The following is a 23,815-nucleotide window of genomic DNA, read 5'->3' on the forward strand; positions in this document are numbered from 1 at the left end:
ACACGAGACGCGCCACGAGCATGCGGTAGTAGAGCAGCGCGGTTTGATGGTGGTTGCGATGTAGAAATACCAGTTCCAACGCAACGATGCTATTATGAATGATTTAGTTGCCTATTTCCACTCGGCAGAGGAACCAGGTAGAAAGTGATTCAGCTCGGACTCTGGCTAGGTGGTGTCGCTGTCGGTATTTGTTCGTGGCCCGCAGGAAGCGCACTGTTTTGTGTGTTTGCTACCGATTAGTTCCTCCAGATTTGCTCTCCCGTGACGTCGTTCCGCGATTCCGTCCTTCATGCATGTTTTGCTTGTTATGTCTGCGAGCAGCTTTTTGATTGTGTCGTGTGTTTTAATTTGCATATTTTGTTCAGGGGATACTTGGCCCCAGTGTGTTTGATATTGGAACGGGGAGCTTGCTATAGTAACGGGTTGAGTAAACAGGCCCATTTCTTTGTGATAAAAGTGAACTGGCTTGTGGTTTTGTTTTTCTAAGATGTTCCACGATAGTGAATATGATGGGGCTACGCATAGGAGGTCACAAAACTTGAATTCGCTGGTACCTACCTTGGTAGTAAACAAAATTCCACAGCGATGCTAGTGAGCGAAGTATTCTGTTTGGTTCCGTGTGTGATTCCCTCGTTTGTGCGTGCGTGCGTGACCAAAAACAAGTTGTGATGGCGAAGAATGAACAGAGGAGAAAATGCAAATTTCTGCGACAGAATTTAGCCTGCCTTTGGATTTCGATTGCGTAAATTTGATTAGGAGTTGCTTTCCATCGTTACGGAATTTGTTTGCCGGAATTGAATGTCGCAACGGCGCGCAGCACCGTTTCTGATTTCATTTTGTTACCGCTGCACGTGAGTTCCAGCGAGAAATGTGCACTTAATCAGCAAATTACGAAAAGCCACCATCAACAGCGAAAGTAATTTGTGCTAAATTATCTTCAAGAGACGCCTATTTGCCCTGAAATGTAAGTATTATTTACCAAATTGGGTAACACTCCACCGGGTGTGCATATGTATGCGAAGACGATGTCGAACTAGGTTAGTAAATCGTAGGAAGATTGCAGCAGGAAGCTAGGGGTAAGCGGAGTGAAGATTTCGTGCTCCAGTCTGCGCGCCCTGTTTTGCCCTACTAATTCTGCGGACGATAATCAACTATTCTGTTCCCACATTTGGCGCGTACTCTCCTTTATGGAACAGCTCCACAGGTCATTTGGGAGTTTCTTTTTCAGACCTATGTGCAGTTTCGTTTCGCTTTGCTATATGTAAATTAGCTGACCGTGATGTGTCGTGTGTCCATCACAAGGGTTCTTCTTAGGTCGCACGGTCGCACTCTACGGGAAACTGTGAACTTTCACTGATGCGATGGCGATTGACTCGCAGTAAGAGTTATTTGGCCCACTACTGGGTGAGGGCTAATCGCAATAATGGCTGATTGGTATTGTAGCATTTTGTTCATTCTGGTATGTTTCGGGAACATATTGGGAGTACAAATTGAAAAACAAAAATAGATCGCATCGTGAAAGTTGTCCAATATCAAACGCTCATTGCTCAGTCATTTCATTGAGAATTTACGAGATCATTGCGCCAATCGATTTCGGCACTCCATAACGATTTATTATGTTGAACAAAATAATTTATATCATGAAACTAACTATCGAACAATTGGAAAATCTCAGGTAAGCTCAGCGTCGAACTACAGTGAAGTGTCTTTCTCAAGACAGGTGAAGAAAGAGTATGAAGTAGAGTTCTTTTCAAAATTACCCTTCTGATGACTAGAGGCGAATGAACTCAAGTAGTTTAAAGCCTCTTAGAACCAAACATTGCCCTTTGGATATCGAACCGAGAAGGTCGTACGCTCAGAAAGAGTTTATAGTAATTATCTGTGTTTTCCCCCCACAACTGAGCAAGGAGAAGAAGAGCCATCTATCCATTGGGCTTTAGCCGTTGCAGCGATTTTTGCTCCTATATCGGCGGGTAGTTTACTACTGTGGCGGAAATTACTGGTTTTGGTGACTTTTGCTGGTATTTGATGCTTGACGAATTTTCCTGCATACCGGTTTAGTGGTGTGGACACCTTTTTCCCCGGACAACGGAAACTTTTTTTTCCCATGGTGGAGTGCGCATGTCGCATGTGAAGTGCGGAAAAATAAGTGATAGCTGAGCATTTTTACGCGAGTGAATATGTCACAATATATGGCCATGCACTATGAGCGTCGGTTCTGTGAATGTGCATCGAAGCTAAAACAATAGTTTAACATTGATGCCGAAAGATTTAAATGTTACCGAGAAAGGATGAGACTAGCTGTATCTAACTGCGTTGGTTCTACTGGATGAAGTTCATCATTCGTATATACTTTTATTATTTCACTTATACTGAACGCAGGATCCATCTCGTCCGGGCCACAGGAGAGCAACATATCTTATTCTACTTCGGCATCTTTTATCGTGATATGCTCACCGAATAATCACCATCCTTCTGCCATCATCGCTCGATTGTAACACTTGTAGAGTGAACAAACAATACTTAACAATCAAACAAAACGGCCCTTTTCAGGGCAATCAAATTATAATCAAAGCGTTTATGAAGGTAGTTTTCAAAAAATTTCCATAATCAGTATGCAACAGATAGACCAACATAATCCTACGTCAACTATGCGATCGTGCCACGGGCACAATCCTTCTGTAACTTTTTTTAGGTTGGTCAGTGATCTTAATGTAGGCTGACCAAACGTACCGTTTTTAACGGGACAGTACCGCTTTATCGACCATTTTTTATTGTCCCGTCTTTTTATCAATCTGTACCGTATTGAAAGTAAAGGGTGTGTCTCATCAAATTGCATCACGGAAAGAACGCTGTAGAAATTTAATTTTTAGGAATTATATCTTCAGCTTTCGCTTATAATCAGATAAGAGTGTATAGATCACGTTGGCCATGCTTCACTGTCAGTTTTTCGTAAATTTGGAAAAATGTCGTCGAACGAAAAAGAGCGTCGTGAATTAATCCTGCGCACTCATTTCGAGAATCCGGAGTTGTCACATCGGGGCATCGGTAAGATGCTGGGAATCGTCCAATCCACGGTCAGCAGAGTACTAAAACGATATTTCGAGAACCTAACCATCGACCGGAAGGTGAAGAACGGCAAAAATGGATGCTTCGTCAGTGAAAAAGATCACAAGCGCGTAGTTAAGCAGTTTAGACGTGATCCGAGAAGTTCGGTCCGGGATGTCGCCAATAAGCTGAATTTGTCAAGTTCATTCGTCCAGCGAACCAAGCAGCGGGAGGGCCTGCGTACATACAAGGTTCAGAAGACTCCTAACCGCGACGAAAGGCAAAACATGGTGGGGAAGACGCGAGTCCGGAAGCTGTATACCGAAATGCTGACGAAGCCGCATTGCCTGGTAATGGACGACGAAACCTACGTCAAAGCGGACTTTCGTCAGCTACCGGGCCTGTTGTTCTTCTCCGCAGAGGACAAATTTAGCGTTCAGGAGGAGATTCGCAAGCAGAAACTATCCAAGTTTGCCAAAAAGTAAATGGTGTGGCAAGCGATCTGCTTTTGCGGAAAGCGGAGCGCCCCCTTCGTGATGACCGGCGCGGTAAACGGGCAGGTTTACCTTAAGGAGTGCCTACAGAAGCGCTTACTACCACTATTGAAGCAGCACGAGGGCCCGACCATCTTCTGGCCGGATCTCGCTTCGTGCCACTATTCAAAGGACGTGTTGGAGTGGTACGAAGCCAACGGGGTCACCTTCGTGCCAAAGGAAATGAACCCGCCCAACGCGCCGGAGCTTCGCCCAATAGAGAAATATTGGGCGATTATGAAGCAGGCCCTCCGGAAGAACCCAAAAGATGTCAAATCGGAGGCGGACTTAAAGAGAAAATGGATTTCTGTTCAAAAAAAATACAACCTGACGTTGTACAGAACCTTATGGACGGGGTAAAGAGGAAGGTGCGAGCATACGGGCTTGGGCTCGAAGTATGAATAAAAAGAAAATGCCAAAAGTTGTTTAATAGTTTTTATTTTACTGTCTAAAATTTTCAAAAGGATCGGTCTACTGGGCGAATTTCTACAGCGTTTTTTCCGTGATGCAATTTGATGTGACACACCCTTTATAAAGAGAAAAAATATGTCTTGTACTTCGCGATTTGTTCGAAAATCCGTACCGCAAACTATCGTTGCTTTCTACCAGTGAGCGTTCAGTATGGATGGAATAATAATGACCTTTCAGACATTAATCGGCTTTGTTGGAATAAACAATGCTGCTGAAGTTGTTTTGATCATTTTATTAGAACTCTTCAACGTGAAAAGGGAGAAAGTATTGTCGATTAGCGAGGTGCAAACTGTTCTTAAAACTCTAGTCAATTCAGGTGAAACATAGTATGCTAAATTTATGAAAACTGTGAAAAATATTCCGAATCTGCGTTGGAATACATTGAATAATGGAAAGCTAGACTAGGAACACAATAGAATGTATGGATTGTATCAAAGTTCATTCCTAAATGGTCAGATGTTTATAGTAGCATTAGTAAAAAAAATCCAGTTCAAATAAATGAACATATTTTGTTTGATAAGTGGACAATGATTGAAGAAGTTATAATTGATAAGATAAAAATGAGTAACAAAGAGTTCGTGCCAGATGCAAATCGGAAGGTGCAGATGTTTACTGAGATGGGAAACGAATATTTAGAGTGCAAGAATTCGTGAAGCTAACGGATTATAGACCTATTCCACGCCAAATCAGCTGGCCGTTGCCCCGATACTCTTCATTTTATTAAGTTTGTACGTTGGCAGGTACCAAAATCATTATTTTCATTAGCAGATGCAGTTTTATTTACGACCGATTTTTTATAAGGGAATCATTGACCTTTCTTTGCTAAAATAATAACTCGGAATCCAGACGTCTGCTTAGCATATGATGTACGGCAAAGTTGTTGGTAAATCAATGGATTATTTCGGAAAAATAACATGAAGATATGTTTTGAGTTATCAAAGTTTTTAAACATTAAGCTCAATGTTTGAGTAAGATTTTTCAACGTTGTGTTTAGAATGTTATAGTTAACTGATTTTCCAACAATCTCGTGTAATGATTTATTTTTCGAAAAAAAGGCCAATTATATTGGGTATGCCTTTACAAAAATCCGTCGTAATTGAAATTGGTCATTTAAAATTAAACATTTGGATTTTGAACAGTTGCAACAAGATTTTAAAAAATTAGAAGAGTGGTTTGTCTACCATAGTTTGAGCCTCTTCTTTTGCATCCTTTTAGTTTAGCACGAAATACGTTTGAAGTGCAAAGCACCATCGAAAGCACTTAGACCACTCCCGGCGAAATTCCCAATAAAGCACACGCGAGAACAACACTGCACCTTGATGCCACATTTAACCCAGAAACAATGTTGAATGAAATGAATTAGCAATGAGTTAGATCAATTTTGGAGTGTTAAAAATGGTCAACATGCATAATAGAGTTTAGGTTAATTTTAATAATATTTTAATAATACTTTTTTGTTTAAATTTTGTTTGGATTGTTTTCAATTGAATAATGTATCCGATTGTAGAATATTTATAAGGGTGAACCCTTACTCTACGAGAATAAATTAATGAATAAACGAAAAGTTAAATGAAATATAAGAAAAATGAAAAATTTTTCGACGAACATGATGTTGTTTTCCAAAAACCATTGTAGAGTGGATTTGGCATAATGTGCCGATGCCAAATCCGACCAGGGTAGAAGAGAAACCTCGTGCTTTCTATGAAGTGGAAGCAATCGCTTCTTCAAGCATTCTTCCACATAAATTTGAGCATTTATAGTCCCTTTTGTGAGAAAAAGTTGACAATCGCATGCCACATGTACAAATGGCTTGCCAAACGAGCACTTTTTGGCCGAATTTTACCACAAATGGCACACTCTCTCCAATCGATTTGGTTCTTTGACGTATGTTTCGTCATCCATGAGAATGCGCTGGTTGGGATTGATCAAAATACGCTCATATAGCTTTCGAGCTCGTGTTCTAGCGCGATCTTTGTGCTCCGGTGTTTGTTTGGCCACTTTTTGCTTTTTATATTTAGACCATGTCTCTGTTTGAACCGCTAAATCATCCCAACACTGGTTTTGAACTTCTTGGCCAAATCACGAATAGATGCAGACCTGTTCTTCTGAATATAATTTACAACTTTTCGGTCCAATTCGGGATTACTTGGTCCGGGTTTTCGTCCACTTCTGCTGAGATCCTCGGAAGAACACTCATTAGCGAACTTTGCGATGGGTCGTTTAACACTTTCTGGACAAACTTTGGTTTTTTTTTGCTATTTTGTGGTATGTAACACCCTTTTCGGTGCACCAACGGTGCAGAATTTTCTTTTTAGTTTCCAAATCAATCCGCGACTTTTCGAATACAACTTTATGACCGTGACTAAATGACTTGTATTTCGATTTTTGACATGTAAACAAAGCGTGCTCTGATTACACGACAGAAAAAAGTTCACCCATTTGTGCGTAATAAGATACACTCCTTATAAAGGATGTGTCACATCAAATTGCATCACGGAAAAAACACTGTAGAAATTCGCCCAGTAGACCGATCCTTTTGAAAATTTTAGACAGTAAAATAAAAACTATTAAACAACTTTTGGCATTTTCTTTTTATTCATACTTCGAGCCCAAGCCCGTATGCTCGCACCTTCCTCTTTACCCCGTCCATAAGGTTCTGTACAACGTCAGGTTGTAGTTTTTTTGGGTTCTTCCGGAGGGCCTGCTTCATAATCGCCCAATATTTCTCTATTGGGCGAAGCTCCGGCGCGTTGGGCGGGTTCATTTCCTTTGGCACGAAGGTGACCCCGTTGGCTTCGTACCACTCCAACACGTCCTTTGAATAGTGGCACGAAGCGAGATCCGGCCAGAAGATGGTCGGGCCATCGTGCTGCTTCAATAGTGGTAGTAAGCGCTTCTGTAGGCACTCCTTAAGGTAAACCTGCCCGTTTACCGTGCCGGTCATCACGAAGGGGGCGCTCCGCTTTCCGCAAGAGCAGATCGTTTGCCACACCATGTACTTTTTGGCAAACTTGGATAGTTTCTGCTTGCGAAGAAGCGAGAAGAACAACAGGCCCGGCAGCTGACGAAAGTCCGCTTTGACGTAGGTTTCGTCGTCCATTACCAGGCAATGCGGCTTCGTCAGCATTTCGGTGTACAGCTTCCGGGCTCGCGTCTTCCCCACCATGTTTTGCCTTTCGTCGCGGTTAGGAGCCTTCTGAACCTTGTATGTACGCAGGCCCTCCCGCTGCTTGGTCCGCTGGACGAATGAACTTGACAAATTCAGCTTATTGGCGACATCCCGGACCGAACTTCTCGGATCACGTCTAAACTGCTTAACTACGCGTTTGTGATCTTTTTCACTGACGAAGCATCCATTTTTGCCGTTCTTCACCTTCCGGTCGATGGTTAGGTTCTCGAAGTATCGTTTTAGTACTCTGCTGACCGTGGATTGGACGATTCCCAGCATCTTACCGATGTCCCGATGTGACAACTCCGGATTCTCGAAATGAGTGCGCAGGATTAATTCACGACGCTCTTTTTCGTTCGACGACATTTTTCCAAATTTACGAAAAATTGACAGTGAAGCATGGCCAACGTGATCTATACACTCTTATCTGATTATAAGCGAAAGCTGAAGATATAATTAATAAAAATTTAATTCCTACAGCGTTTTTTCCGTGATGCAATTTGATGTGACACACCCTTTATTTGGCAGAATGTATGGGTGCAATGGTGATCTGTGAATCACTTGGCTCACACTAGTTTGTTTGCAAAACCATTCAGCCTCATTCAGTTTTTCGAAGAAAATCGAGATCGCTTCCCATCTATTCTAAAACCCAATGTGAAAAATCTCGACCCAATCGATGGTCTTGCAGCTTGTGGAGTTCTTGTGTTAATACTATCTCCTACGAGTGCAGACTGATATCCAAATAAAAAAAATCTCAGGTACTGGACGTTTAAAAAAGCTGTTTAAGTTGCACATAACTTCTTGATTTTTCGTAAAAAGTGTTTTTACCTATTTTATATTTATGATAAAAAATCTGGTGGATGGGAGTCAAGGAAATTTAATAAAATAAGTGAAGGGAATACTCACTTATTAGTAGTCCTTTATTTTCTGAAAGTTAAAGAAAATCTGATAAAAGGCCGATAAAAATTTTGGCAAGCATTTTTGTGTGTGCAATTTTAATCTAATACACCTTTTTTAGTTTTGCTAACTGAAGACAATTGGCTGCCAATGGCAAATTTGCAGAATACACGACAGCCGAATAAACTACCAAATTTCAATCATTCCTATCGGGAAGCACTGTATGATCACATCTTAAGAGATTCTCAAAAGAGAACCTAACACTCTGTATAATCTGTGGTTCACGCACAAGATTTTTACAAAACACACACGTGGGACATTTCTGGTACCTCTGCTACGGTTAAAACAGATTGTGTCAGTAATATTCCTCTTCGTCTCTGGAAAACAGCTTCCTCCCAGCTAATCATGACTGGTGAGCATCCGCTGTTGCTCTCCATCGCCATTGAGCGATGCTTCCTAAGCTCGAGCCAATTCGCACTGAAAACAACTGCTTCTCTTTGGAGCAGCGGCTCTCGTAAACGGTTTACCAGGCAACAAAGCTGATGCAGTTGGTTTATTCCCCCACATTTGAATGGTATTTAATACCGTAATAATTTCGCTCTCGTTGTTTCACGGCTTCCTGGCGACTGGTTCAGTTCAGTTGCTGTTGGCGCATCTCTTCCAGATGATTGTTTCCTCTCCTCACATGTGTGCTCAATATTGTGTCTACATTCCGTGTAGACACAGTATCTTGTTCTCAACCCACTGCAATGCACTGGTAACGCGCACTGCTGTCTGTATCCACATTTGGGGGCGCTTATGGTCAATGATCGATTGTGACGTATTCTGGGATTGTGATCTATTATTCATACAAACGAAACTCACAATTTTCCACCGAACTCATTGCACTGTACGCGATGACACACGACACGTTACTGCAATGATTGCGTGTGTAGGATTGGAACAGACGCGCGCGCACAATTTATCACGCTTGCAGCATAACGCCCAGAAGTTCAAAGTAATTCATCGCAACAAACGGTAAACATATAAAACAATCAAAATGTCATTGTCAACTAATCAAATTGTTCACTTGTAGTTGAACACAGATACGAACTGTGGGTGCTAGGTGTTTTTGTTTGTCTCTCGGTCTATATGGTGATCATTTATTCACGATGTGCTCTTGCGTATTTTATCACTTCCACTCTCGGTTACATCATGATCACGACCATATTTTTCTCGAATGATCTTATTTTTTTTATTACGTCTGACCGCTAGAACGGTGTCGATACAAGGGGCAATTTGATATGATCACGTAGTATTCAAAGAACGGTGCCTGCCATGATTGATTGGACTGATAGATTCTCTCCATTGCGCCCTGGAATGTTAATGAGGGCCGACGCTGAAATAAGCTGATAGATCATTTATAAGATTAGACCTAATAGTAGGCAGAAATTTCAAATATTCAAACGTTGTCTCCTCGTTGGCACAAATTCTTTAATTGAGATAAAGTGTTTATTGCACTTTTTTCTGTTACCGGTAAATGAATTTCGGTGGATGAGGAAAGAAAAACTCGCCTGTCTTGTTTATTCGTAGTGTATCGTAGTCTTATTGGATGCACAATAAGTTTCGAGGGATTTAAAGGATGTCCACGATAACACTGCATCGCATGCAAATTGCTCTAGCTTTGTAACCTTGGGTTTAATTCATTGAAATTTTGAGGAAAAATGTGCTGTGTGTATTATGTCAATATGTCAAATGAATAACACCTTCAATGAAAATAATCGTATTCTAGTGCTCTGTCACGTGAGTCATGAATTAGTATTTAGAATTATCATAGACGAAGCCCTTTTCGTTCTTATAAAACGATGCCAACACCATCCTCCGCTACTCGTGACCTTTACCCAGTTTTTTAGAATATGTTTTACAAATACCGTCATATCAACCTATAAGAATTACGCGCGTCTGTACTATTGATCAATTTGTTCCGAAGAAACAGAAGAGAACTAGAGAGACTCGGCTCATCCGCCTTAATCAAATACTAGTCTGCATCGTTTGAAGACTTTTATAAGAGATTTACAGAAATAAGGCTTGTTGGCGACCTTCTTCTTCTTCTTCTTGAATGGCCCTAACGTTCCTAGAGGAACTTCGTCGTCTCAACGTAGTATTACATGCGTCATTTTTATTAGTACTTAGTTGAGGTTTCTATACCAAATAACACGCCTTGAATGCATTCTGAGTGGCAAACTCTAGAATACGCGTGGCCACAGTGCAAGTCGGAGGAAATTTATTTGGCGAGGAATTCCCCCGACCATAACGGGAATCGAATCCGATCCCCCGGCATGTGACCCTAACCATTCGCACTCACCAGACCTGGCTCCTTCCAATTTGCGTCGTTGGGACATGCACTTGTCGAGCAGCACTCCAATTCTTGCGAAAATGTGGTAAAGTGGCTTGATGAATGGATCGATTTGCGATGCGATCATACAGGGTTTTCCATTTCGGGCTTCCGAAAGTATACAGCCCTGCGCTGACAACCGTTTGACATAGCTGTCAACCAAAGCGTCATATCGTTATATGGATCGTTTTAGCATCGCACAACGTGTTAATTTTGTTAAATTATACTATAAAAATGATGAAAAACCGGCAAATGTTTTTCGAGCATTACGGACGGATTTTGGTCGTCATGGACGGCCTACAGAGCACACAATCGCTAATGTAGTGCGTAAATTCGAGCAAACTGGATCCGTAGCGGATATTGTGAAACCTGTGCATCATCGTAATGTGCGTTCGGCCGAAAATATTGCTGCTGTTGCTGCCAGTGTGGAGGATGACCCGAATGTTTCGATTCCACGGCGTGCTCAGCAATTGGGCTTGTCAAACACATCATTTTGCATTTGGACTTGCACCTACATCCATATAAAGTCCAACTGGTACAAAAATTAGAGCGTGGTGACCATGGAATGCGTCGGGCATACGTCGATTGGGTGAACGAACAACAGCAGCAAAATGCTGAATTTTCGCATCAAATTTTCTTCAGCGATGAGGCACATTTCGAGCTCGGTTGCTATGTGAACACCCAAAATTTCCGTATATGTGGCTCAGAAAATCCACACGTGATTGTTGAGAGGCCTTTGCATCTGCTAAAAGTCACTGTTTGGTGCGCATTATGGTCTGGTGGAGTAATCGGGCCGTATTTCTTTGAAAATGAGGACGGCGAAACGGTAACTGTGAATGGTGAGCACTATGGCCGCATATTAACCGATTTATTTGCCACAAATTGAAGAATATACGGATGACATGTGGTTTCAGCAGGACGGCGCCACGTGCCACACAACACGACCGAACATGGCCATATTGCGAACGAAATTTGAGGGACGCAGAATTTCGCGTTTTGGTGATGCCAATTGGCCGTCCAGATCATGCGATTTGAACCCGCTAGACATTTTTTTGTGGGGTTATGCGAAAGACCGTGTCTATGTCAACTCTCCGCAAACTCTTGAACATTTGAAAGACAACATTCGTGAAGTTATGACCGAGATACCGCCCCATATGTGCCGAAAAGTCATGTTTTTATGAAAAAAAGTTAACGTTAATAACTATTTTTGCCGCGAACGGATTTTGGCGATTTATATACCAAACGAATCGGAAATTCCCTAAGATTTGTTTGATATGCTATACATTATAATCCTATAGTCTGTATATGATTTGAATTGATGAAAATTGGAAGCATTCCCATTTCCTCATACATTTGTTCTGTCCATTTGTGTGCTTTCCCGAACAGAGCTGTCAATAACGAGCAACGAAGGGGAAATCGTAAGATGTAAAGTGAACAAAAAATATTTGCCAAGAGTATAAACAGTGGATCTCACTGAGGCAAACTTTCATTCTTCGTGAGGAAATCGACTGAACAACATCGTTGCTGGGCGGCGAGGGATCGAATGCCTTTCTCAAGGCAATGGGGTGGAGGAGTAATATGATGGATGTAAAGTTTTCCAAGGGCCCTTTTGAAGGTTAGAGACAAATGAAATGAAGAAGTTTAACGTCTGAAGCAAGGAAGGAAGGCAAACTTTCAGTATCGTACTGTATTCAAAGCAATAAATATCGTTTGTTCTTCCTTGTTTTGCGTCATCACATGTCTTCGTTTCGGATTGTGCTGTGGACGCGTCCGAATTACTCACTCGTTGATGTCTCTGGCATTGCAATCATTGCATCAAACTGACGCCATTGCATTAAGATTCTGAGTTACACAATTGTGTGGGGAATCATTAAGCTAGGCTATCGTCAGCTCACCAAAAAATAAATGTTCTGGAATTTTGTCAGTGATTTGGTTTCGCATGACGATGGGAAAACTCTCTCCACAAAGGATGACAGCTAAGCTAATCTAGACTGGCAATAATAATAGAAAGGGCTTCTGTGGGAAGAGCGTAAAACAGAGATAAGTGTGTGTATATTTAGTTGCTTGAAGCCATCGATATATGGATATGTGTGTGCGTACGTGCGTGCTTCATAACCCGTACGTAAAAATAGTGCATCTTCGCTACGATGAAACCCCATTTGTATCTGCTCCCGTGTGCAATGGCCCTGTAACGATGCAACAATCGCCTATTTTTTATGCTATTATTGACGATTGTTTTGTGTTGCAAATTATGCAGTCGTAATGATAAATATAAACAAGGAGGGAAGATAGCGGGAGGGAAATATTTACGCTAGGGTATTAGTAATGAATCTCTGCTGACGCAAAATTTCAGGTTTTTTCCTAGCAGTTAACATTGTTTGTTTTCTGTCATCAATGCATTGAACTGACGCTATGGTGAAGCAGGTGTTAAGGTTGCGCACAAAAAATTATTTGGGGAATACCAAGTTGTTCAATAAGTTATATTAAGATATTAATTTATTTGCCATTTTTCGCGTGCCAGTCGCAAAACTGCTTTCAACTAGGATTGCATTTGCGCTAATCTTGATCATAATGAAGCAGTGCTACTCTTTTCGAGGTTGTTAAGATTAACAGATACAGTTTATTTTGTTTATTTAGTCACCAAGAAAGTAAATGTCGTTCTAGTATTTTGTATGTGATTTGGTTTCGCTTGCCAGTAGCAAAACTTTCTCCACTAAGGATGACAGCTGCGCTTATCTCGAGCAAAGTATTGTTCTGCGAGCACAGGAATAAATCATCAAACAATTATCGTCAGATGATTCTACAATTTAAAAAAACATTTCAGAGCGACCATACTGGTAGAATGGTTATTTCAAAATTTTCGTTGCATAATAAAATAATATCAGCAGTTATAAACAAGCGACTTTAATTAAACCACATCGTAGTTTACGTCAACAATGCGGTCGTGTCTTGAATACAACCTCCGATAATTTTTTTATTCAAAAAACAATATCTCTGTATTGATACGTCCTACAGAAATGTTATATGAATCAAATGAAAGAAATTTTTGAAATAACTGTTTAGTAGAATGTTTTTTATTGTAGAATCAGTTGACGACAATGGATTGATGATTCATTCTTGCCCTCGCAGAACAATATACTCGCTGATCGCATGTTGCACTGCGTTTCATTTCAATGTATTGAAAATTTACCTCAAACGCTATTCTGGTGGATTTTTTCGCAATTGAAATACACTCGGCTACAGGCGATTATACACTTGTTGCACCAGCACCATTATTCCACATCTCATAACTACATCAATCTTTCTTTGGAACCAGTGGAAACCACATCAATGGCAATACTTACAAATATGAATCATCATGTTACATGTCATTTAGTATTGTCTCAGTGGAATCGCACTTCAAGACATCTTTCATACAACAAAAACCAACTAGCACCAGCAAGCGTTCAACATAGCATGCACATTGGTGGCTTGAAGAGACTAAGAATATAAGAATATGAATATGAACACTTCTCATCATTTTGCGCTATTCTCAAAAGGAACGCTTCTGTTAATATTACTGGCCCGAAAAAAGTTGCTTTGCTCTATTATGATTTGTTTGCGATTGGAAAGCGAACCCAAACAGCTCACAACATTTCAGCACTACATTCATTATGGTTTAGCTTGATATTCCTCAAATAATTATGTGGCGCATAACCTTAACGCCTGCTTCACCATAGCGTCAGTTCGAATCATTGATGTAATGTCAAAGGTGATTGTTGCATCGCGACAGGGCCAATGGCAGGGTTTCAGCGTAGCGAAGATGTGTTATTTGTACATACAGGTGATGAAGCACGCACGTACGCACACAAAGCCATGTATCGATGGCTTGAAGCAACTAAATATACACAAACTGATCTCCGCTCTGCGCTCTTCTGAACAGAAGCCCTTTCTATTAATATTTAAGCGAATAAGTAATTTGGTCGCGTCCATAGCTCAATCCGAAACGAAGACTTGTGATGATGCAAAACAAGGAAGAACAAGCGATGAAAGTTTGCCTCAGCGAGATCCAATATTCATGTTCTAGGCAAATATTCCCCTTCGTTCTACTTATTCTTCTTTTCTTTGTTTACGGAGACTTTAAATCATTTCCCTTCGTTGATAACCGATAAGTTGCTCGTTATTGAAGGCATGGGTAGGGAAGTTCACAAATAAACAGAACAAATGTAAGGGAAAATGGAGATGTTTCTAGTGTTCATCAATTTCAACCGTTTACACATCAGGGAATTGTTATATATAGCATAGAAAACAAATCTTAGGGAATTTCCGATTTGTTTGGTATGTCAATTGTAAAAATCCGTTGGCGGCAAAAATAGATATTAACGTTAACTTTATTTCATAAAAACGTCACCTGTTTTCTGAGTTGGCACCCTTAATGAAAGACGTAGTTCTTCGTTAAAAATTGTGTTAGTCAACAAAATCTTTGCAAAAAAAAGAAAGAACGAATTTTGTTGATCTTTCATTTCTTCCCGATATTTTTGTCCACCACATCTACACAAACCAAAATAAAAATTGGTTCGTAAAATATTTTAAAACTTGGAAATTTAAGCTTTGAAATGATGCACAACCCATCCTTATATCCCTTGAACTAAAACACGTATTTTATTTGTAATGAACTAAAATCAGTAATTACTTTTCGGGCAACACAATAGAAAGGACACACACAAAAAGCTTCCCGAGAAATAATAATAAACTAAACGCTAGATTTAGATATCAATTCATTAACACTGTTCCATCTAAAATCCCCATCTCCAGCTTGCATCTGACAAAACTTTCGTTTTTGGCACGTTCACCGCCGAGTGCAATTCCAGCCTTTCCCAAACAATAACACTTCTAGGCCACACTCGTGTTTGTTCCTAATTTGTTGCTCAAACATTACTGACATAAAAACCGAACCTGTGGCTTTAAGTACGTGAGGCGTGCAGCAAATTAAAAACCCACAAAAAAAGAGGAAAAACGCTTACCTGGACCACGTGGTTTGTTCAGTGGATTTGCTCTCGTGTTTGTTTTCCGGATAGTTCCGTACAGGGTTAAGCGTAACGGAACTAGTTGCAGCAATTGTTATTAGTTTGACTTTGCTTAAAATGTATTGCATTTCAAAAACTCTACCAGTGGCTTAGAAATTCACACAGTTCTCAATTGTTATTCACTGTTTATGATTCGTTCCCCTTGAGGAATGTTTACTGTCATGGTTAGCTTAATCTTTTGGTCAGAGTTAGAGAGAACAGTATAAAAATGGGTGTCACTGTTTAGCGATGCAATGCGTCACACATTACCCACTGATGGGTGTGTCAAAACAGCGACAATTTTGGTCAAGACAGAGAACCCAGCCCACCTTTACTTCACCCTTCTGTCTCCATGTCGCTACGCGATATGGGACAGTACCGTCCTGTGGTTCTTTAATTCGATGGTTGACTTCTGAAATGCAGTTGCGTTGCTCCATTGAATATTCATGTGTTTAATATTTGAAAGAGTGCCATACAGTGCGTGGGCGGGCAAAGTAAATTATCGTCGTAAATGGTTATAGATGACTGTTCTTTGTATACCGTTTCGTAACATAAGAAAATAATGAAGATGTTTATGACTCTAATACAAACTTAAACCTAATAAACATCTTAAAGATGTATTCTGACGAACGGTACACTGCAATCTCAAAAAAAAAACACGTTAACATCAGACAACAGTGACTGAGAGACGATTAATATAAAGAGCTCACCTGCAATCAGAGTTGCCAACTATTTTTTGGAAAAATCAGGGAGAATGAAAAAAACAAATCAGGGAAAATCAGGATGGTTCATATGTGGTTGTCTGGAAAGTTCGTACCCATTTTGGAGAAAACAAAAGTATTATTTTTTGAATTTTATATGCACAGTGTTGTTTTGCAATCAATTCAGGAAGTTCTGATATCTTTCAGGAAGCCTAACAATTCCAAACATTATCTAATTATGGAAGGTAATTTGTCCAGTTGCGAGCAGTATTTGTGGGAATGTATCGACTGGTTACTTAGTAGAAGCTCACAATACAGAATTCCTCTCCAATACCACCTGAACCAGATCATATTTTTTTTCACGTGAAGTCAGTCTGATTGTTTAAAATGACCTGTTTTCATCACCCGCCACAATTTGCTTTAAAAAAATCGATGCATAGATGAAACGCACAAGTCGTAACGATTTACGTAACCATGTTTCAACTGATGCACATGAACGGATATTTTAAACATATGTAGTGTACCTGCTAATTCATTTGTCGTGTCTCACGGATCATTCTTACAACTTCTTGCTTTACAAACAATTCAATATATATTCTTCAAGAAATAAAACACGTTTTAATAATAATTACAAAAAAAATGCTTACACGTTCTTACTTCTAAAATTCTTGTACATTGGATGTTATTTGCTGCGAACATGTAATGAAACCTGTATCGTTTTTATTTAACTGTACATAATTTTTGGCCGCTAATATTCCTTTCATCGTTTCCGTTCCAATTCTGTTTCTAATCTTCGTTTCATTGAGGTTGAATCGGGCATATGATTCTTATAGATTATATTTGTTTCACGTTAATTTCAAAATTCAAAAAATGTCGACACTGTACCTTCGAAAATGCGAACAGATAAAGTATAATCGAAAGGAAGAGTAAGCATTAAATAAGCGCGGACCAGAAAACTTTTTAATGTAGACTATTATGACAGTTCTCATACACAACCAGCAAAACTCCCAATATATTTATATGAATTTTTTTCTGAGTAAAAAATGCAAAAAGTAAAAAGTAAAAAATCAGGGAAAATCAGGATCATTTTATAAAAATCAGGGAAAATTGAGTGTTTGTCAGGATATCAGGGAGCGTGCCAAAAAGTCTGGGAAATCCTGAAAAATCAGGAAGGTTGGCATCTCTGCCTGCAATATATTTCCTTCGAACCTTTCGGCCCTTACATTTTTCCATCACAATTCAGTTCTACTTTCACTTTCTTTCAGAGTTAATAGCATTAATAGCTTTGTATTTTATTTAGTAGTAAAATAAAATTAGTAGAAATCAGATCTGTTGTCCAATCAAGTCTGTTTTGTATTTTTTTCCAACACTTTGTTTTGAATGTTTGATTTCTTGTTCAATATTTTCACAATTCAATTATTCATTTCATTCTCTGTTTTAGTATTTTATTTTTGTTTCTATCTGTATTCTAAATTTTGTATGATAATTCATTTTAATTCTTTTTCATCTTCATCTTACAATGTGTTCAATAAAATAGTTACGACGGGTCTGTCGCTACGTTTCGAAGATAATTTGATCCAAATACTGGCCACTACCACGCGTTATAACACAGATTATATTGTAAACATCATTCTTGAACACCATTTGTATCAGATTTATATATCTAAATCATGTACATGATGCATCTCGATGACCTCAATTCTGATCATGGTTTGTCCGATTTGCAGATGTTGGTTTGTCCACATGATTACTATGGCGACCGCTTGGCGCGCTGCAGTCTATTTGTTTTGATTTGTTGTCCTCCGCGCGAAGCAGAAATAAAGTTTCTCTGTGTTGAGTGTTCTTCACATTTAAAATGCCCTAGAAACGGCAATATTGTGAAGAAAACCTATGTTAGGAATGGATCAATATGATGACAGTAAATTCGAGCAATGATAAATGCAACATCTACTTGAAAAATCGAATGTATTCATTCAAGAATGAGAATTTCTAAAGTTGGACAAACCATGAAAATCGTTAAAAACATTAAAAATTGAACAATTTTGTTAAGGGTATTATTAGCAACTAGAAACTTGGGACTTTTCAGCAAACCCAAACTTGTCTAGACATTTGATTTTCTTGAGGAAAACCCCGTTTTGCATTTACTAGTTGTGTGAAAACACCCAAAATCGGACAAACCAGCATCATTTACCTTAATATTTTTCACTATCCTTTATTTTATTTATTGTTTATTTTTCTTTTCATAATCCAATAAGAACCAAACGGAAAAAAATATTAATTAATTAAAGAATAAGGTTTACATTAAAAATGGACTAATGATTTCACTAATTTTTCATATGATCACCTTAACACTTGGTGATGAGGCCACTTTTCCATGGCCAATCATGAGCCAATTCATGAGTTCAAAACAGCAAAATTTGATAACACTATCAGTTAAACTGCGGAAGTCATGGCGAAAACAGCAAAGCAACTGCATTCCATAGTTTATACGTACTGTACCATCCCGTTGCGACGAAAGTGTACATCGTCAAGTACTTTGAATCCACCGGATAGGCTCGTTCCGGTATCTGTAATATCCTTACACTTCTGGAGAATAATGATAGGCTAGTTCCAATCGTCCGACGGTACTACGCGATCGTAAACTGCACCTAGCTAAAGCAGAATACGGAGGGAAGGGAGGCTTAATCTTTGGGGCTTTGGGGGTTCAAAAAATGTGTCATGGTGTACACAATTAATTAATTACGTATTTTTATTATTTTTATTCCGCACAGAACCTATCCTTCACTGAAGATAACCATTCGTGGTACAAAACGAAAGACCGGCACTCGTGAACAGGGTGAAGAAACGAATCAAGCACCTGTGGGTTACCTACCAGCTAGAATAATGCTGAGGCGCTATGGCAGTAATAGCGCCCAGTATATATGCTGCCATCGTGACATGTGTTGGATTTGCCTGCTTCGCGTTGAGTGCCACGGCCGTCGGGTTACCGGTGTGGGCTCGCTTCCGGAGTTATGGCGGTAACGTATGTCGAATCCCCAAAAATGAACTCATAACATTTTTATTTTCAACTAACCAGGCTTCGAAGACTACGGCTATTTTGGACCATGGAAAGTCTGCCGACAGTTAGTCTATAGCTACCGGGAGAAATGTGGACCGGAAGTATCACACTTCAGACCGCCAAGTAAGTCCGATTTAGACAGCATTCCATCGATCAAGAAACGAGTAATATTCTCAAAATTCCTTAGACACCATTTTTGTGGCCGGCCTGCTCGCCTGCTTCGCCTGCATCTCATTCGGGATGTACTGTATTTTCTGTATCCTGCAGATCGCGATGATCTCATCCCGCGAAAAAGTCGTCTTGCGATACACCACTCTAGTCGCTCTGAAGCTGAGTCTTGCACTGGTCGGAGCAGTGCTGGCACTCATTGCGGCCATCGTTTTCGGTGTCACGGCCGACAACAGCAGAGGACAGTTCGAGGTGACACGCGGGGTGTCCTTCCATGTGCAGCTCGTTGTAGTAGTCCTATCAATCTGTCTAGTGTTGCTGGCGGTCTACGATATGATTCTATCGCGCCAAACAGACGGAGATCCCACGATGCTGCCAACGGTGAGTAACGGCAGATGTACACCAACCACTGTGGTCAATCCTGGATACAGAGACACACCTCGGGGCCGAGGCAGTCGTGTGGGTCAGTAAATTCGCCGAACCATATAATTACTCCCGAAAGGTGCTAATATTTATCCAATCCTTAGGAATATCTGTAACGGATTCCTCGGGTCGTCCCTACACCGGCAGCAGTGCTACCGTTAGCGGTAGCGTTCAATCTATGAGCACCACTGTGACCTCGATGTCTGGCTCAACCGCTAGTACCACCCGAACACCGTTGAGATCTAGCTTGAAGAAACCACGACCTCCGGAGGGCACCGATGCCTTGGGCATTCAAAATCCGGGCTACTCGGGTTCGGGACAATCACCGCGTTTATCGCGGAACGGAAGCGTGAAGAAGGTTCGCATCCAAACGCACGACACGGAAGTGTGACAGAAATTGATCTGTGCGGAAGCGGAAGTTGGTTAACAACTTTCTGTATGTCGTTTTGTGGTGCGCTGAGGGCATCACGGTAGAAATTTATCAATCTTAACTGTACGCGGGTAATTATCCAGTTGTAAGATAGACACGGTTTCATCTTGTTATGATAGCTATTTTGTAGAAGAATGGATTTCATTGATAACTAAGAATTGTGTAGAAGATTCTTGAAGATGTATCGAAACATTTTGACGTGGGACTACGTCTATCCGTAATATATGGGGGGGGGGGGGGTTTGGTAAAATGAAAGCCTTAAAAAACACAGAACATGTAGGAAAAAAATGAATGATTTCGAATGCTTATAACTCGAACATTTTTTACTGGATCGGAAAGATGATTGCATCAATTGATAGGGAATATTTCTACGCATTCATCGCAATTAATAAAATATTATTTTTCATTAGACAAACAATTGAATAACTATAAAATGTTAAGCGTTATCTAAGCGCCCTAACTGCCTTGTTTTGATTGGCCCGATTCACGATTTACCCCAACACAGCCATCAAAACCAAGCAGCCTTGGGGAAATCGGCATTGCAAATACATGAAAGTAGGGGGACTTTTGTTCCCTCCGAAATGTGTTCCCTAACAGATATTTCAAAACCAAGGTGCCTGGGGGAAATCGGTATTGGAAATACGTGCAAGTCGGGGGTATTTTTGTTCCGACTAAAATGTGTTTCCCCAACACAAACTTCAGAATCAAGGTGTCTGGGGAAATTGGCATTGCAAATTCATGCTGGGCGGGGATATTTTTGTTCCGACTGAAATGTGTTTCCCTAACACAGACTTCAAATCCATGGAGCTTGGGGAAGTTGACATTGTAAATTCATGCAGGTCGAGGGTATTTTTGTTCCGACTGAAATGTGTTTCCTTAACACAGACTTCAAATCCATGAAGCGTGGGGAAATTGGCATTCCAAATTCATGCAAGTTGGGGGCATTTTTGTTGCGACTAGAATTTGTTTCCCCAACACAGATTTCAGAACCGAGGTGTCTGGGGAAATCGGCTTTGCAAATAAATGCAAACTGCGAGTACTTTTGCACTCACTTGCCTTTGTGCAGACTAAAATATGTTTCCCACGGTCTTCAAAGCTTCGGAACCTGGGAAAATCGTGCAGACACTAGAGGGGAATGAACTTTCAAGTTTAAAGCATATAGTATAAAAAGTAGAAGTTGAAGTTGTTGATTCATGTAAGAAGGGGGTACTTTTGCACCCGTATGTTTTTTTTGTACTCCGAAAGGGATTACAAAAGCGGGTACGAACACAACGTTGTGGCTCGATTATTCAAGATTCTTCTGTTCATCGAATTTCCACGCATACCATTTGATGATTAGGCGAAATGTTGATAACAATTTGGTACGATAACGCCTATTGATGAAAAAATGTCTGGCGAATACGGCGGGTGAGGTAGGACCTTCCATTTCAGCGTTTCCGAGTATGTTTTGACCGGTTTCGCGACATGCGGCCGAGCATTGTAATTATTTTTTTTGCAATTTGTAATTTGTGCTTTTTCCTTCATGTTGATGTAATGAAGTAACACTCCCCGCAAAAACACTCTCGTTGATACAAAATTCGATATAGAAGTAGTAGTAGCGAAAAGACTATGTAGCGAAGTAGCAAAAGACTATGTTGTTTACGCTTCAATTTTTTTACATATACTTAAAAAGACGCGCAATGACAGTAGCTTTCCAACAAATGTCTGAGAATTTGATTCACTGGAATAATAATCAAGTTACGCCATCTGTTGTGAAACCGAAGAAACTTACCGGTACACCTAATAATATTATCGTTTGATAATTCTTCCGTTCACATATTTTGTCCTAGGCATCATACCAAACGTAAAAGGACTGTCATTAAATTTACTTGTAATGTAGAACATAATATATCACAATGCATGAATTGACCTTACATGGCATTTGTTCAATCTTTTTACTCACAAAGCAAATATATTGAATTCAAGTGAATTCGGAAATTGTTTCATTCAATCATAAATTTAATCAATACAAACAAGTGATTGCTAGGCTAGGGTAGTCCCACGTCAACCTTGCGGTTATATCATAGATATAACCCACCAATTTTTTTATAATATTTATACACACGCGCACACACAAAAAAGCAAACCTGATGAGAACTCATATAGAGCTCGATTGGGACCTATGCACTAGATCGTACGAGTGAATATTGCACTTTACGGTAATGTCAATGAGTATAATGATTTAATCCAAATGAAATGAAAGGTACAAAATCACGGTTGTTGAGTAGCATATATTGTTTCCAGATGGTACTATCAGATGGCATGAAAAGTATCGGACCACGCACACGGAGATATTGCGACTTATATTAATTGGTTTTCAATCAGACGCGATATTTGTGTTCGATGCTCGGACCTTCTCATGCCTTGTAGTTTAATCATTTGCGTATTTATAGTTTTTACACCTCAGTTCGAATCGGTAATCATCCAAATAGCATGACTTCGTCTTTGATCTCTCGCGAGTATTTGAACTACTATCAGCATTATTCAAAAATTTTTAACTCTGCAGTTTTATTGGTTGTTAGTATTTACTTCAAAGATCTTTATTTATATGTTGAATAATTTTATTTACTAGGCATAGATGTTTTGTGGATAATTACGTCAACGTTTTTGTTACATTGTAGTATCGCACATAATATATAGTAAGAGATGAGCTAAGCCCATAAAATAAAACACTTTAGATCAATTTTAATATCTTGTTCGGCACTGGCATCATGACTACTTTCGAGTCCGTCCCACGCGATGACCACAACATAGTAACATTTGTATGTAGCATATGAATATTCATATTAAAATATTTATTGCAGCGAATTCAATACTTTTTACGACTTACCATTAAACTTATATTATAGTAGTTACGAGTTTTTACTCACCATTTCGAATAGTCGCGGTTACATTAAGGAAGCCATCAAATATTAGTCCAAAGGGAAATTGAGCAAAATGTGTAGTGAATGTCGTAATGTTAATGTTCAGGGAAACGAATGCTGGACTCTCGCCAAGAAATCAATTTCTTCAAACCCTTTCCGTCCAAATTAGAATCTAAACTGCAAGAAAAAAAAACAAAAACTGAATTATTTACTGCGAACTGTGATTAAACGCTAAATGCTAATAAATGGAAATTTGCATAATAAACAGGTGCTAATGGCGCTGAGACATTCCGAAACATCCTGGGAGCAGGGTTACCATATCTACAGAATAATCTGTATTTATACAGATTTTTCAGACTTTTTGAAACCAAGAATCTGTAGTTACAGATTACAGATTTTTAGGGTTTTCATACAGATTTACAGACAGAAGTATCCGATTTCTTTTCTTTGTATATAATCGAGTCAAGAAAAATATTTTTTCTATTTGTTTTTATGCATATATTTTTCGTTTTTTGAATATAAAAGATGAACATCTTTCTCACAACAACAATGATTTCTATCAACTATCAATGTTTCTATCAACCAAATTAAAGTC

The 23,815-nt window shown here is 39.7% G+C and overlaps 1 protein-coding gene across 1 annotated transcript; it reads left to right on the plus strand.

Annotated features, from left to right (window-relative positions):
- The first annotated feature begins 117 nt into the window (after nucleotides 1-117).
- LOC129776781 (uncharacterized) lies at nucleotides 118-23,485 on the plus strand. Its single transcript, XM_055782625.1, has 5 exons — nucleotides 118-964; nucleotides 19,010-19,255; nucleotides 19,315-19,419; nucleotides 19,484-19,927; nucleotides 19,992-23,485. The coding sequence occupies exons 2-5, from the start codon at nucleotides 19,135-19,137 to the stop codon at nucleotides 20,276-20,278; spliced, it is 957 nt and encodes a 318-aa protein (XP_055638600.1). The 5' UTR covers nucleotides 118-964; nucleotides 19,010-19,134; the 3' UTR covers nucleotides 20,279-23,485.
- Nucleotides 23,486-23,815: the final 330 nt, after the last annotated feature.

Source organism: Toxorhynchites rutilus, chromosome 1 (genome assembly GCF_029784135.1).
Source record: "Toxorhynchites rutilus septentrionalis strain SRP chromosome 1, ASM2978413v1, whole genome shotgun sequence".
Lineage (NCBI taxonomy): Eukaryota > Metazoa > Arthropoda > Insecta > Diptera > Culicidae > Toxorhynchites > Toxorhynchites rutilus.

Coding starts and splice junctions, on each gene's coding strand:
- LOC129776781 (XM_055782625.1), top strand. CDS start 19,135: ATGGCAGTAATAGCGCCCAGTATATATGCTGCCATCGTGACATGTGTT. Junction 19,420..19,483: donor ATCACACTTCAGACCGCCAA/GTAAGTCCGATT, acceptor AAAATTCCTTAG/ACACCATTTTTGTGGCCGGC. Junction 19,928..19,991: donor GGGCCGAGGCAGTCGTGTGG/GTCAGTAAATTC, acceptor TCCAATCCTTAG/GAATATCTGTAACGGATTCC.